At 40.9% G+C, this 15,451-nt stretch overlaps 1 protein-coding gene across 6 annotated transcripts in view; it reads left to right on the top strand.

Moving 5' to 3' along the window:
* SLC26A5 (solute carrier family 26 member 5) overlaps nt 1–15,451 on the top strand; it is a 61,227-nt gene that overhangs the window by 26,417 nt on the left and 19,359 nt on the right. For 5 of the 6 annotated variants that reach the window (XM_072791471.1, XM_072791472.1, XM_072791475.1 and 2 more), the window contains 6 exons: nt 1,284–1,423; nt 7,770–7,880; nt 9,012–9,178; nt 9,693–9,857; nt 12,739–12,891; nt 14,034–14,116. In XM_072791471.1, coding sequence (XP_072647572.1) covers nt 1,284–1,423; nt 7,770–7,880; nt 9,012–9,178; nt 9,693–9,857; nt 12,739–12,891; nt 14,034–14,116 — 819 coding nt within the window. The remainder of the gene's footprint in view (nt 1–1,283; nt 1,424–7,769; nt 7,881–9,011; nt 9,179–9,692; nt 9,858–12,738; nt 12,892–14,033; nt 14,117–15,451) is intronic. The other variant, XM_072791476.1, reaches the window with a different exon arrangement.

The raw sequence follows: 15,451 nt of genomic DNA, 5'->3' as shown, positions 1-15,451 counted from the left end.
CATGTAAACTTCACAGGGACCCTCAGCTCTAGGTATGATCATCAGGAGAGGTTTAAAATGTAATCACTGGAGTCAGACTGTCTGAGTTTTAATTCTAGACCCAACCATGTACCCACTGTGTGCTTGAGTTTCCAGCTCTGTAAAATGGAGATAATAATAATACTTAAGCTCATAGTTATTAGGGGTTACTATAATAATAATAATACTCATAGAGTTACTAGCACTTATGTAGTGCTTCCATGTGCATATATGCAAAGTACAAAGCACATGGCAAGCACTACATAAATGTAGCTATTATTAAACATAAATGTAGCTATTAAACAAGATGACTGGCATCTAATCTAGTTTCACTCAAATTCATGGCTCTTGCCACATTTGCTTCTAATATCTTCCTTCACCTGATGATCAGATACTTTTGGCCACTGAAGACATTATATAAAGTACCATGCATGCTGCAAGAATGCACTGTCTTTTGAATGGAATAAATTGCTTCCTTGTCACCAGGAGGACTTGGGGCTGTCATAGTGGTGATGGAACTTGTTTGTCCATGCTTTTATTTGGTGATGTCTTTGGTTATTGGCATAGACTGGCAAAAGGACTGGCCATGCCCCAGAACATAGTCTATGTTTCAAAATCAATTGAACTATATAGGGATTAAATACAAGGCCTTGATTTTATCAGCATGATGTTCCACTTAATCAAGACAGCCATACATAGAATCTGTTAATACACACTCCAGTGACAAATGGTGTTTTTTTGAGTTTATCTGATCAAAGGCCCTAAAGCATTGAAAATATATTCATGAAGTTCATAGTACTTGAGTAAATTTCCTTCATTGTGTAAGGACAGGGGAAACTAAATGGGCCTGCTGATCAGTGGTTCCACATTCAAAAATTTACTCAATCAGTAAATAATTCCCCTACTTTTTTTCCCCTTACTTTGTTTTTACACCAACACAGAAGGTACATTTAGGATTTCATCTATTAAAATCATAGTTTCCAGGGTATCTCAATTATTTTGAAACTAAATTTTTCTTATTTTTCATGGTAAGTTGTAGAGCATTATTATAGAGCCAATTCAGATGTTCCTATTAAAAAAAAAAAGTTGCATGAAGGTCATCTGGTTTCTGATCTCTGCAGAGTGGAAAGGTCATTCTTTACATTAAATGTAAATTTTTCCTTATTCCTCCAGAATATAAGGAAGGGACAATACCTTGGTGTGAATTTCACAGAAATGTTCCTCATTTTATCTCGTTTTTTGGTTTTTTGTTTTTGCCCTCCCAGGTGTACTCCTAAGAAGATACGAAATATCATTTATATGTTCCTGCCCATAACTAAGTGGTTGCCAGCATACAAGTTCAAAGAGTATGTGTTGGGTGACTTGGTCTCAGGCATAAGCACAGGGGTACTTCAGCTTCCTCAAGGTTAGTAGCTATGTTTATTTCTTTTTTGTTGTTTCCCTTGCTACCATCTCTTCCAACAATTGTTGACCTTCTCTTCTGTTTAATTTCATCATGATTGGAAATTCATGGTTTTTAATTGTATCATTCTAGTAACCTTTTCCTGTCTAAAGGAATTCTTCAGAAACATTTAACCCATAAATGGCCAAAGACAGTGGTAATAGCATATGGTGATACTAGTTTTGCAGATCAGTATATTTATAGGAACTGGCTGGACATGGCCTTACTTCTTGCTAAGTTCATCAGTCAACCAATGAATGTGCTGATGGAGTTGTCATTGTTAAGGTTCTTGGCTTGTAAGTCCACATTCTAATGTCCAATTAGGCAGAAAGGCAGGAAGTAAATAAAAGCACATATAAATGTTTAATTACAATGTTTGATTACAAATGATGTTAGCACAATGAAGGAATATACAGAGTACCAGAAGATAATAACAGGGGAACTTAAGGGGATCCCTGGGTGGTGCAGCGGTTTGGCGCCTGCCTTTGGCCCAGGGCACGATCCTGGAGACCCGGGATCGAATCCCACATCAGGCTCCCGGTGCATGGAGCCTGCTTCTCCCTCTGCCTATGTCTCTGCCTCTCTCTCTCTCTTTCTCTCTCTCTCTCTGTGACAATCATAAATAAATAAAAATTAAAAAAAAAAAAACAGGGGAACTTAACTAGGTAAGTCACAGAAACTTCTTTAAGAGAGATTTTTTTTAAGATTTTTAAAAATGTATTTATTCATGAGAGGCAGAGACAGAGGCAGAAGCAGGCTCCTTGTAGGGAGCCCAGTGTGGGACTCGATCCTGGGACCCCAGGACCATGACCCAAGCTAAAAGCAGACACTCAACCACTGAGCCACCCAGGCACCCTTTAAGAGAGATTTGAGCTGAGCCCTGAAGGGTGAGCAGGAGGCAGGTAAAGAATGAGAGGAAGTGCATTTGTGGCAGAAGGAATAGCATGTGTGAAGACACATAACAGGAAAAGAACTGAGTGAAGACTCAGTTTGAAGAACTAACAGAAAAGCAGTTTGCTAGGAGTGTAGGGTGTGAAGAAGAGATGTGGAGGCAGTGGCAGGTCTGCAGAGCCTTGTTAGCCACTTCTTGGATTCCACTCTGAGTGAGTGCACTGAAAGCTATCACCATGCTTTCACTTGGGGTTTCTTTCTAAGAGGTCAGACTGCTGTTCGCAGGGAAGGAATGGCTTTGGTTGGTGGGAGAGGTACCAGAATGAAAATGAGGAGACCAATTAGGGGTTACAGTGACTTAGTGTAGGCAAAAGGTGATAATGGCTTGAATAGCCTCTAGGTCAGTTGGCCAAGAATCTATTCCCTTCTCCAGTTTCCCCAAAATTAATTACCAAATGATCAATTTATTAAAAACACACACACACACACACACACACAAAACACAAACATACAAACACCCTTCCCCTTCCCCCTGTTAGCTGCATTTTTAATTTTCCAAGTGACTGATTTACCAAATCTTTTAAACGAAATCCTTACAGCAGGTTTAGGATGGTTTTTCACATGCATTTGGTACCAACACCCCAAGGGCAGAGAAGGGGACAAGATCAAAGGCAGAGATAGGGGCGGGGAGCAGAGCGCACAAAGGCTCAGTATCTGAAATGGGAAACAAGTCAAACTAACATTCAGTAACGTGGGACAGATAAAGCTACAGGAAGTGACTGCCCCATGTCAATTAATACTTAAAAGAAATCTTCAGGATTGTGCCTATTTGAGTTTTCACTAAAATGGCATTCCACAAATTTGTTTTTGACTGGTTAGCTGTCTTCCATCTTAAACTAGGGTGGTGGCTATAAAATGAGAAGAATTTTCAAGATACAGGCTATATTTTATGGTAAAGCCAGCCAGACTAGCTGTTGGATTGATTGGTAGGAGAATGGGGAAGCAAAGCATGTCAAGAATTACTTTAAGGTGCCTGGGTTGATGAGTTGCATGTGGGTACATAGAAGAAGAAGGATGGTCAAGAGTGACTCTCAGGTTTCTGGATCTAACATCTGAGGGTTGGAGGGGCTAATTGCAGATATAGTAAAGACTGCAGGAGGAATGGATTTGAAGGGTAAGTTTGAACATGTTAAATTTGAAATGCTTGTGAGATAGACAAACGTTTATATGCTTATATTTAAAATTTGGAAAAAATATGATGAGCTAAAAAGAGAGCTATGGATTATAGATGTCAGTTTGGGGATCTTTGACATACACAGGACATTTAAACCATAGCAATAGACAAGGTCACCTAAGAAGAGAAAGTGGAGTGAAAGACAAGAGAGGCAGGATCAAACTTTATCCAACATTAAAGGCCAAACAAAATAGGAAGAATCAGCAGAAGAAACTGAAAAAGAAAGAAGCATCTGGAAAGGGGAAGGAGAACCATGAGCCTTTGGTATTACAGAAAGGAAGAAGGAATGACCCAGTAGGCTGAACACTAAGAGTTGTAAATCATCCCACAATCAAATTTGTATGGAAAAGGTGTTTTTCTGCCCATCACTAGTCAGTGAAGATAGGTAAATAGGAAGAACAAAATGTAGCAAACACAGAGATGCAAGATATAGTAAGTTAATTTCTCCTGGTTGGTTGTCAGTAAAGACTTTGTTAAGTGTTGAATTGATTCATTAATGGAATCAAATTGAAACAATACGTGCTTCTCTAATTCATTTAAAATCCCTCTAATTCGGCATCCCTGGGTGGCGCAGCGGTTTAGCGCCTGCCTTTGGCCCAGGGCGCAATCCTGGAGACCCGGGATCGAATCCCATGTCGGGCTCCCAGTACATGGAGCCTGCTTCTCCCTCTGCCTGTGTCTCTGCCTCTCTCTCTCTCTCTCTCTCTCTCTGTGTGACTATCATAAATAAATAAAAATTTTTTAAAAATCCCTCTAATTCATTTATTTTTTATATTTTATTTATTTATGATAGGCACACAGTGAGAGAGAGAGAGACACAGGCAGAGGGAGAAACAGGCTCCATGCACCGGGAGCCCGACATGGGACTCGATCCCGGGTCTCCAGGATCACGCCCTGGGCCAAAGGCAGGCGCTAAACCGTTGCGCCACCCAGGGATCCCTGCTCTAATTCATTTAAAATGATGGTAAAGGGGATCCCTGGGTGGCGCAACGGTTTAGCGCCTGCCTTTGGCCCAGGGCGCGATCCTGGAGACCCGGGATCGAATCCCACGTCGGGCTCCCAGTGCATGGAGCCTGCTTCTCCCTCTGCCTGTGTCTCTGCCTCTCTCTCTCTGTGTGACTATCATAAATAAATAAATAAAAATTTAAAAAAATTTTAAAAAAATGATGGTAAGGGACAGGGAAATGGTGTAAACTAGCAAGGACAAAGGGAATGGGACACCACTTTTCCCACAAAGGGAAAGCCAACACCATGGAGCAGGAAAAAAAAAAAAAAAGGCAAGTTATAGACAAGTGAGAACTGAATTATCAGAGCTGAGGAAGCTGAATTAATCAGAGCTGAGAAAGATCCTGGGGTCTGCCTTGGAGAACATTGGGAAATTGGCAGCTCCAAGGATTGTCAAAGGTGAGAGTCAGGCAGATGGCTAGAAGCAAGAGGATTGTTTGAAGTCTTTATCCTAAGTTGTGAGCACATGGACACCCAGGTCCCCACCCCAGTACTGTGCAGTGGATAGGAGGGTGAAAACACTGAAAGATGTTGAAAGAATGAAGTCTACACATTGACCTGGGCGCTGACAAAGGCTCTTCCTTGTCCTTGGCAGCTCCAAAGAGCCTGTCAGAACCTACAGCCCAAGGCAAACAATGAACCACCCCCAGAAAGAAAAAGCTATAGTGCCAACTGGAGGTTCTCTGGCCAAGATGCTGGCGGGTGCCCCCAGTTGCCATACAGTAAAGCTGATCAGTAGACAAAGGGAGCCAATGTGCACAAAGCTTCAAAGAAGAAAACAAACCAAACAGAAAGCTCATTGGGCACATAACTAATGGAGAGGGCAAAATAAAACATTTGCTCTGTAATATCCTCAGCAAGATCTGAAAACATATTGAATCCATGACATAAGAACACAATGTGATTTTTTTAATTTTATTTATTTTGAGAGAGAGCATGATCAGGGGAAGGGGCAGATGCAGAGGAGAGAGAGAATATCAAGCAGATTCCATGCTAAGCACAGAGCCTACACATGGCTTCATCTCAGGACCCTGAGACCATGACCTGAGCTGAAAACAAGAGTTGAATACTTAACCAGCTGAGCCGCCCAGGCACCCTAGGATGTGATTTTTAAAAAGAGCCTTCAGAGAACAAGAACGTGCTCATAGAAATTAAAAATATGATAGCTGGAAGGGGCACTTGAGTGGCTCAGTGGTTGAGCGTCTGCCTTCGGCTCAGGGCATGATCCTGGGGTCCTGGGATCGAGTCCCGTGTCAGGCTCCCCAGAGGGAGCCTGCTTCTCCCTCTGCCTGTGTGTCTGCCTCTCTCTGTGTGTCTCTCATGAATAAATAAATAAAATCTTTTTAAAAAGATATGATAGGTGAAATAAAATATTCAATCAAAGGGTTCGAAGATAGAGGAAATCTGGAAGTCAAAGAAAAAGATGAATACAAGCACAATAAGAAAGACAAGATAAAAATACCAGAGGATCAATCCTGGTGTTCCGTCATCCACTGGCAATTCCAGAAAGAAGAGGATAAACAGAGGGGAAGAGACTATTAAGGAATATTTTCAGAATTGAAATACATGAGTTTTCAGACTGCAAGAAACCACCAAGTACCCAGCAGAATGAGGGAGGGAATAAATAAACAACAAACAAACGAGGTAGAGCATAGTAAACTCAGAATATCAGGGATAAATAGAAGATTTCAAAGCTTCTTGGGGAGGGGGAAAGTCATGTAATTAGGATATAACTAAGTTGAAGCTGAAAAAAAATAGTGGTTAACATCTGAATCTAAAAAACTAAGAATAACAGTAGTAACATTAGAGCAAAGTTTCTCCACCCACACCATGCCAGGAACAGCCCCACCCTCTCAGTGACAATAATAAAATATGTCTCCTGACATTGTCAAATGTCCCCTAGGGGGCAAAATCCTCTCAGTTGAGAATGACTGATTCAGAGAAATGAGATAAATGATAGAAAAAGAGCTAAACAAATTGGAAGTGAGTGCCTCTGGCGAGCAGAACCTGGAGATGAGGCTTTTCTTCAGGGCCTTTTAGTACTGGCTTTTTAAACTATGAGCATGCATATCTTTGAAATAAAAATTTTAAATTTTAATTTTTTTAATTAAAAGTAGAATTTGTTTTTAAAAAGGGCAACATTAAAATGATAATATTATATGTGGGTTAGGGATGCTTCCCCTATTCTTCTTTGCTAAAAATTTTTTTCTCTTCACAACATGACAGTGTATTAAGTGAATTTTCTGGTTGTCCCAGATATTTGGCTAAGCCCCCTAAGCTGAGAACAAGAAAAGATACCAGACCACTGATGCAAAAACTATGAGTGAATGACACCAGACTCTTTAGTGCATCACTTCAACAGGATATATTTGGGGACCAGGTATATGATAATAGATTTGGAATGAGAATTTTCTAGGATTTCTAGAATTTTCTAGTGCTTTCTAGGTAAAAGCACTATACGTTTCTCCTCCATATAAAGTCTAGGTACGAGGGACTGCAAGAGAACCACTCAGAGCGCTGGACATGTGTCCCCTGGAGTTTTGGGGGATTGTTGCCTAATTCTTGCAAGAAAAAAAATCTACAGGTAAAAAAAAGGTGTAAACCACCCATGTAAGCGGAATGGAGAGCCCTCCAGTGGGCATGGCTTGCACTTCTGAAGTTGCTTGGCGTAAAGTTGCCAAGCTTTCCCATTGGATAAGTGGGTGCTCTGGAAGGTAACAAGGCTTGGCTCATTTGAAAGGTACCTGCCCAAGAAGACTGCCTACAGAGGAGCATATGCCAGCAGAGAGGACCTGGAGGAGGTGTAAGAACTGGCACCTGGGAATTCCTTATTGAAAAGGGATCAGCAAAAAATCCACAAAAACACCCCATTAGAGAAACAGCCAGCATTTGGCCATCAATGCAGATCATAGCTCCACCAATCAAGTAAGACTTTCTACCCTTACTTAGGTTGGGAAAGAATAAAACAGAAAAACCCACCCCTTGGCAAAGAGGAGATGACCAGGAAAATGGTCTCAGCCTAGGTGTAGGATTGGGATGTAAGGGGGTGGGCAGGTGAAGATACAGCTGCTGAAATTAATGTGGCTTTCACCTCTTCATCATAGAGAGCCAGGCGACAAATACACATTACCCTCTGCTTTCTAATGATCTGTCCGTTTCTGTTTGGTTTCGATCCCACAGGGTTAGCCTTTGCAATGCTGGCTGCTGTGCCTCCCGTGTTTGGCCTGTACTCTTCATTTTACCCTGTTATCATGTATTGTTTCCTTGGAACTTCCAGACACATATCCATAGGTAAAAGCTTAGAGTTGGTATTTTAGTTTGGATTTCCAAGATTTGCAGTGTGCCAAAGAAAGAGCATGTTTGTTATCAGAACATCTGTTAAATGGTAACGTTTGTTACAGCATACCCAGTAGGTGCTTTATAAAAATACACCCCCTCCCCCAGATTTCTAGAACTAATAGCTTTCTTATAACCTTGGCATGACAAGAAAATAAAAGACCATTTTCTTGTGTAAAAAGAGCAATTGTTGAAATCTGGGAAGTAAGTACCTTCGTTCATAATACAATTTGCTTATACCTGGTTTTTCTTATTTTATTTTATTGGTGTTATTGCATGTTCCTGATTACTTATGCATGTATTGCTTTTCATCCTCTTTTAGGCTCTGAATTATACATGATTTTTCCCAGTGTATTTAGGATAAGATTTACATGGACTTCATAACAGTGTTGGTGCTGCATGAGACTGCCACCAGCAAGTCCACACATGATGTTTCCGATAACTGGTGCTGGGTAACAAATACCCCCAAATATAGCAGATTAAAATACTTATTCGATTATCTTGCACAGTTGCTATGGGTCAGGATTTAGGAAGCACTCTTCTTGGGCAGTTCTGGCTCTGAGTCTGTCATGCAGCTGAGAATCAGAGGAGGAGCTGGAGCAGCTACTCACTCTTCCCACCCTCTCCGCCCTCTATCCTTCTCTCCCCATGATCCTAACTGAGCTTGCTCACACTCAGGGCCCAAGCATAAACAAGTAGTATAGCTGTCAGTTAGAAGCAGCATCACCTTGTTACCTAGCCTCCAAAGCCACACAGTATCACTTTTCCTGCATTCTTGTGGTGATTAACATGTCGCAAGTGCACCCAGATTCAAGGAGAGAGGAATTTGACTACCTCCTAATGGGCAGATGTCCAGGTTCCAGAAGAGTCCATGGGAGGGAAGATATCATCATGTTCATTTTTTGAGAATATGATCTATACAAACACAGCTTACTCATAACCCAGGGGAGGAAGTCTGAAGGAGGGCAGTGCAATTTCACATCAGTGATGCTTTTTAATTGACCTCACCCATGTCTCCTGGAGACCCAGCAACCACATGAGATGCGCTGAAAATGGTTTCCTTAATTTAATGCCTCACTATTTCAGGTCCATTTGCTGTGATTAGCCTGATGATTGGCGGTGTGGCTGTTAGATTAGTCCCTGATGATATAGTCATTCCAGGAGGAGTAAATGCGACCAATGGCACAGAAGCAAGAGATGCCTTGAGAGTGAAAGTCGCCATGTCTGTGACCTTACTTTCAGGAATCATCCAGGTAATATTCATAGATGGAAAAATTGGCTCTTATTTGTTCACTTCATAAATATCTATTGAGTCTTCGTGGCTGGTCTACGTGGTGGGTAGGGTCCAGCTAGCAAAATTCAGAGCACTCGGGATCACCAGTCCCACTGCATGCTTTCCCTAAGTTGGTATTTATTAGGAACGAGCAAGCTTCAGTTGGGTACTTCAGAGATTCTAAAAGCAAGAAAAGTTTAAAGCAGGAACAATTAGTAATGGAAAGAAGACATCTCTTGTCTGCTTGGAAGGAGCAGGAAGTGACATTGACTAAATGTGCCCCCAGTTCTGAAGGACAGGGAAAGGGTGAGTGTGCCCAGTGCTCCATGGGGCTCCAAGCCTCTCCAAACCTTCCACTGTTTTCTGGCCACTGCAGATGCAGGAGTGTAGTGTTAGAAAGTAGTCCAGAAGGAACTTTTGTTTTGTTTTCTATTCGTTTTTACTTCCTGATCTATCATATGACTTATTTGTTTCTTTGTCATTAAAAAAAATAGTTTTGCCTAGGTGTCTGTAGGTTTGGATTTGTGGCCATATATCTCACAGAGCCCCTGGTCCGTGGGTTTACCACCGCGGCAGCTGTGCATGTCTTCACCTCCATGTTAAAATACTTGTTTGGAGTGAAAACAAAGCGGTACAGTGGGATCTTTTCAGTGGTGTATGTAAGTAAGCTACTTGCTGACTTATTGGTACTTGTTTTTCCTCCTTTATTTTCTCCTCTTCTCTTCTTTTTTTTTTTTAAAGATTTATTTACTTATGATAGAGGCAGAGGGAGAAGCAGGCTCTTTCTAGTCTGCTCTCTCTCAAATATATAAAAATATTTTTAAAAAATAAAATAAAAATGGAAAAGATTTCATTATTCTAAGACTTTTCTGAGAACCCTACAAGGGGAATTAAACTTTACAGTCCCATTTTATTAACATGTGATGCCTCACAAGGAATTTTTTTACTAGGCCTTTATTTGGTGACTGCATCTTCACCCTAATTAGCAGAAGAGACCACTTTTTCTTAAAACCAAATTGTGGGTGAATCCCTGGGTGGCTCAGCGGTTTAGCACCTGCCTTTGGCCCAGGGCGTGATCCTGGAGTCCCAGGATCGAGTCCCGCATTGGGCTTTCGGCATGGGGCCTGCTTCTCCCTCCTCCTGTGTCTCTGCCTCTCTCTCTCTCTCTCTCTATCATTCATAAATAAATAAATAAATAAATAAATAAATAAATAAATAAATAAATAAATCTTTAAAAAAATAATAAAAATAAAACCAAATTGTGTTCACTTTGGGAACTAACATAATTTAAATGCATCGTGGAAGAAGAACACATCTCTCTCAGAAACTGCTTACTCGAACAGGCAAAAAAAATTTTAAGTAAATCTATAAAAGATTTAACTAACACAATTACCCATTGAATATAATAAAATATATGTAGACCCTTGCCTCTAGGTCCGAGAAAATATAAATTATTTGCAGGTACAGAGGGAACAATGGCAAGAACTGATCATGTTGAAACTGATCACAAGTTCTAAAAATTCAGTATTTTCTCACACAGTGCAGCAACCGATAACTAAATATACCTTTAAAACCCCCATACATTTGGAAAACAATAAACCTTCTTCTGGTTAGTCCCTGCATAAAGAGGAAATTATGAAATAATTAAAACCAAATGACGGTCAAATGCTGCTAAAGCTAATCTTGGACAGAAGGACCAATGGCCTTTGCAGGTGTTTAGGTGCCATTCACAATGCCAGACATAGCAGTGAGTGGGCAAATATGGCCCTTGCCTCTTGGAGCCCACAGTCCAATGGGAAGACAGATGGTAAACCACGAATTGCAAAAATAGGTAATGAATTACAAACCGTGTTACATGCTATGGAGGAAAGGTACAGACTGCTCCAAAAGTTGAATAGGGACACCTTTTGATTCGAGGTCTAAGAAAATCACTCTAAGGAAGTGACATTTTATTTTATTTTATTTTATTTTATTTTATTTATTTTATTTTATTTTATTTTATTTAAGATTTTATTTATTCATGAGAGAGAGAGAAGCAGAGACACAGGTAGAGGGAGAAGCAGGCTCCATGCAGGGAGCCCGACGCGGGACTCAATCCCGGGTCTCCAGGATCACACCTTGGGCCAAAGGCAGGCGCTCAACCGCTGAGCCACCCAGGGATCCCCAGGAAGTGACTTTTTTTTTTTTTTAAGATTTATTTTATTTATTTTTTATTTTTATTTTATTTTATTTTATTTTTTTATTTTTTTATTTAATAGAGAAGTGGAGACACAGAAGGAGGGAGAAGCAGGCTCCATGCCGGGAGCCCGACTTGGGACTTGATCCTGGGACTCCAGGATCGCATCCTAGGCCAAAGGCAGGCACTAAACCGCTGAGCCATCCATCCAGGGATTCCCCCAGCAGTGACATTTTAAATTGAGTCCTCGATTGATTAGAATGGTATCAAACTGTGGGAACATCCCTTAAATAACTAAATCCTTCATTTCTCATAGTTGCTGAGGCCATGCTTCCTACTCTGGGAGTTCTCTCAGTACTTTGCTGCAGAGGAAGCAGATCAGCACCTGAGTGCACTCTAGATATTGGCAGGCGTGGTGTGTAGCCTGGGCTCACTGTGACCCACTCTTCCGGGGTCCAGGATGAGTACTGACCATATTTGGGGTGCTGAGGCTGCAACCCTAGGATACAAATAGGAGACTTTCCTTTCTAACTCTACTAGGCTTCTTCCAAACTTCAGCACTCTCTCGCCTTTGAAATGCACCTGATCCCTCTCTCATCTGCTACCCGTGACTTCTTTTTCCCCCTTTGACCTTCCTAAAACTTTTCTGTGGGGGCACCTGAGTGGCTCAGTCGCTTGGGTGTCTGTCTTCAGCTCAGGTCATGATCCCAGCATCCTGGGATTGAGCCCCAGAGCCCCACATTGGGCTCCCTGTTCAGCGTGGAGTCTCCCTCTGCCCGTCACCCAGCTCGGGCTCTGGCGCTCTCTCAAAAAAATAAATAAAATCTTCTTTAAAATTTTTCTGTATATTTATCTTTGCATTATTTTGCTGATATCAACCTTTAATTTTTTCTAATGCTCAGGACTTAATTTAAGGGGTACTTTTCTGAATATACTACATTGAGCCATTACCAAATCAAAGAACACTTATAGTATAAGATTGTTGGTTAAGAACTATAACTATGGGGGCATCTGCGTGGCTCAGTAAATTAAGCATCCAACTTGATTTTGGCCCTATCATGGTCTCAGGGTCATGAGATCCCTATGTGAGATTGAGCCCAGTGCGGAGACTGCTTGGGATTCTCTCCCTCCCTCTCCCCTGCTCACCTGTGCTCTCTCTCAGAAAGAAAAAGAAAAAGAAACTATAAAGTTATATGACTGGGTAAAAATGCCTCCTACTTGGTAGGACAGAGAACTCTCAGTCTGAGAGCTTTCTTTTAACTAGAAATGCATGGTGATGGGATGGCTGGTATGAATTAGTGCACTAGTGTCTCTGTTCAGGGGCTGTTGCTTGATATAAACATCCAGTGTTCACTGTGTTACAGAGTACAGTTGCTGTGTTGCAGAATGTTAAAAACCTCAACGTGTGTTCTCTAGGCGTCGGGCTGATGGTTTTTGGTTTGCTGTTGGGTGGCAAGGAGTTTAATGAGAGATTTAAAGAGAAATTGCCGGCACCCATTCCTTTAGAGTTCTTTGCGGTAAGTCAACTTTGGCCACACACACCTAGCTATTCTGGAGAAGGATCTGGACAGAGGAGGAACAGGAAGTTCTACCTTTTTTCTCCCAGATCTGCCAAAGGGAAGGTTAGAATTTGTCAAGGGGAACTTCCACAAATATGCTGAAAGAAAAGGAAATCTATTAGAGACAGGGATGATTTTTAAAATATAGGTGGAGGTCATCCATAAAAATTTTAATATGAATCATCTCTGAGTGATGAGATTATGGAATATTTTTCTTCCTCAAATTTTTATCATCTGATTGTGTTATAATGAACACCTACAACTTTAATAACCTGAAAAAATTAAGCTGTTTCCATTTTTTAAAAGAGCAAGAGATCAGATTTTTCTTGGTTCCCGGCACTCCTAGGCCAAAAGAAATACCCAACAGTTCCATGTATTAGTACTTAATACATATTTACAACGTAAAACATACTTACATCTAACAACTTAGGAACCATTGTAAAAACAATGCACATGCAATGAACCTGCTATATACTCTATTATCTTCTTAAATGACCACAACTGTTTCATTATAACATTACCTTATTACTGGTTTCCCGCAGCGGCCACTACTGTGAGGCCCTGGCTCCCTACCCTGACCAGCCCTAACTCTCCTGGATGACCCACTCAGAAAGTTCTAGAGCAATAGTTCTTCAAGATGAAAAGTATTACTTCTCCTTCTGTTATTTTTCCATTGCACTTACTTCAGTAAGGGTTGCCCTTGACACACCAGCTCGTTCTACATTGCCCTGACTGTCCAGGAGGGCTTACACACAATGGAACTCCGTGACCCTGACTGTAGCTGAGGTGGGTGCTTGTAACAGCAGAGGCCTGTAACCACAGTTGGTGCTGTGCCATGGACACAAACATAGGTCCAAACATAGGTTCTGTACAGACTCCCTGTCAGTGTACCACCCTCACAATATACTTCTCAACGTCCTTTGTTGATGCCATCTTAGCCAGAGACTCTTTCGACTGCCAAAGGCAAAGGCAACTCCTAAAAGGTTTTGAGTTAAAAGTGAAAGTAGGTTTTAGCCTGGCTGACAAACTGTTTGAACCTTACTTTTGTGGCAGTTGAATTTTCATCTATGAAGGCGCATTTGGATTTGTGTCTGTTTTAGGTGGTGATGGGAACTGGCATTTCAGCTGGGTTTAACTTGAAAGAGTCATACAACGTGGATGTCGTCGGGACACTTCCACTGGGGTAGGAAAAGTTTTATTTTAAGTGACAGTGCGACTTGAATAATCAATAGATCTATTATTGTTTCTAACTCCTGCTTTAGTATGCTTACAATCCAAAATCTTTTTTTTTTTTCCTATGTATCAAATAGCTGAGGCTTTGGGTTTTTTGAGTTTTAGCCTTTTTTTTTTTAATTGTGGTTAAAAAAAAAACATATAACAGAAAATTTACCATCTTAATCCTTTGGATGCATACACTTCAGTATGTTAAGTATATTCACATTGTCGTGAAACAGATCTGCAGAACTTTCTCATCTTGCAAATCTGAAACTATACCCAACAATAATTAAACAATAATTCCCTATTCTCCCTTCCTCCCAGCCCCTGGAAACCACCATTCTTTTTCTCTGTACAAATTAACTACTCTTGATAACTTATATAAGTGGAATTCTATTTACCTTTTTGCGACTAGCTTATTTCATTCAGCATAAAATCCCCAGAATTCATCTATGTTGTAGCAAGTGACAGTGTCCTTCCTTTTTAAAGCTGAATAAAATTTCACTGTGTGTGTGTGTGTATGTATACAATATATATATATGTCAATCACATTTATCTGTTCACCCAACAATGGACATTTGGGTTGCTTCCACCTCTTAGCGATTGTGAATGTTACTGCTGTGAACATGGATGTGCAAATATGTCCTCAGACCCCTACTTGCAGGTCTTCTGGATATAGTCCCAGAAGTGGGATTGCTGGATCAAGTGATAGTTCAATTTTCAACTTTTTGAGGAACTTGCATACTATCTTCTGTAGTGATCACACCATTTTAAAGTCCCACCAACAGTGGTACGTAGTGTTTTGTTTCATATTGTTTAGCACTTACTGGTTTTTAAAATCTCTCTTCAAGAGAAGGGCATCAGAATTAAGAGCAAAAATACCTAAATCTAGCCTGACGCTTACTAGCTGTGTGACTTTGGGCAGGTCACTGACCCTCTTAAAGCCCCAGCCTCCTCCCCTGCCAGGGTAGCATGGTAATCAAGTCCTGTGTCAAGGGTAATGGTGAGGCCACCGGAGATAGTGCACATAAAGCACCACCTAGCGTGTACCTCGAAGCCTTGAAGACATGCTAATTGAAGTTCTGTGGCTCATTTTTTCAACAGATTTTCTAGTTTCAAGTCATATATGCTTTGTCAATCTTCTTTAACTCTACCTTTCAAATGTTTTTACTCTTCTTTTTATATTTGAAGGAGCTAGCATAACTATGAGCCTCTCTTCTCATCTCATTCTGTTCCTCTCCAACACGCTCTGGCTATCTCTGTATTGCTCTCTCTGTCTCTTTCTGTCTCTTGTACTGTCTCT

This window comes from Canis lupus, chromosome 21 (genome assembly GCF_048164855.1).
Source record: "Canis lupus baileyi chromosome 21, mCanLup2.hap1, whole genome shotgun sequence".
NCBI lineage: Eukaryota > Metazoa > Chordata > Mammalia > Carnivora > Canidae > Canis > Canis lupus.
Note: the sequence above shows the minus strand (reverse complement) of the source record. Positions and strands in the feature narration are given on the sequence as shown.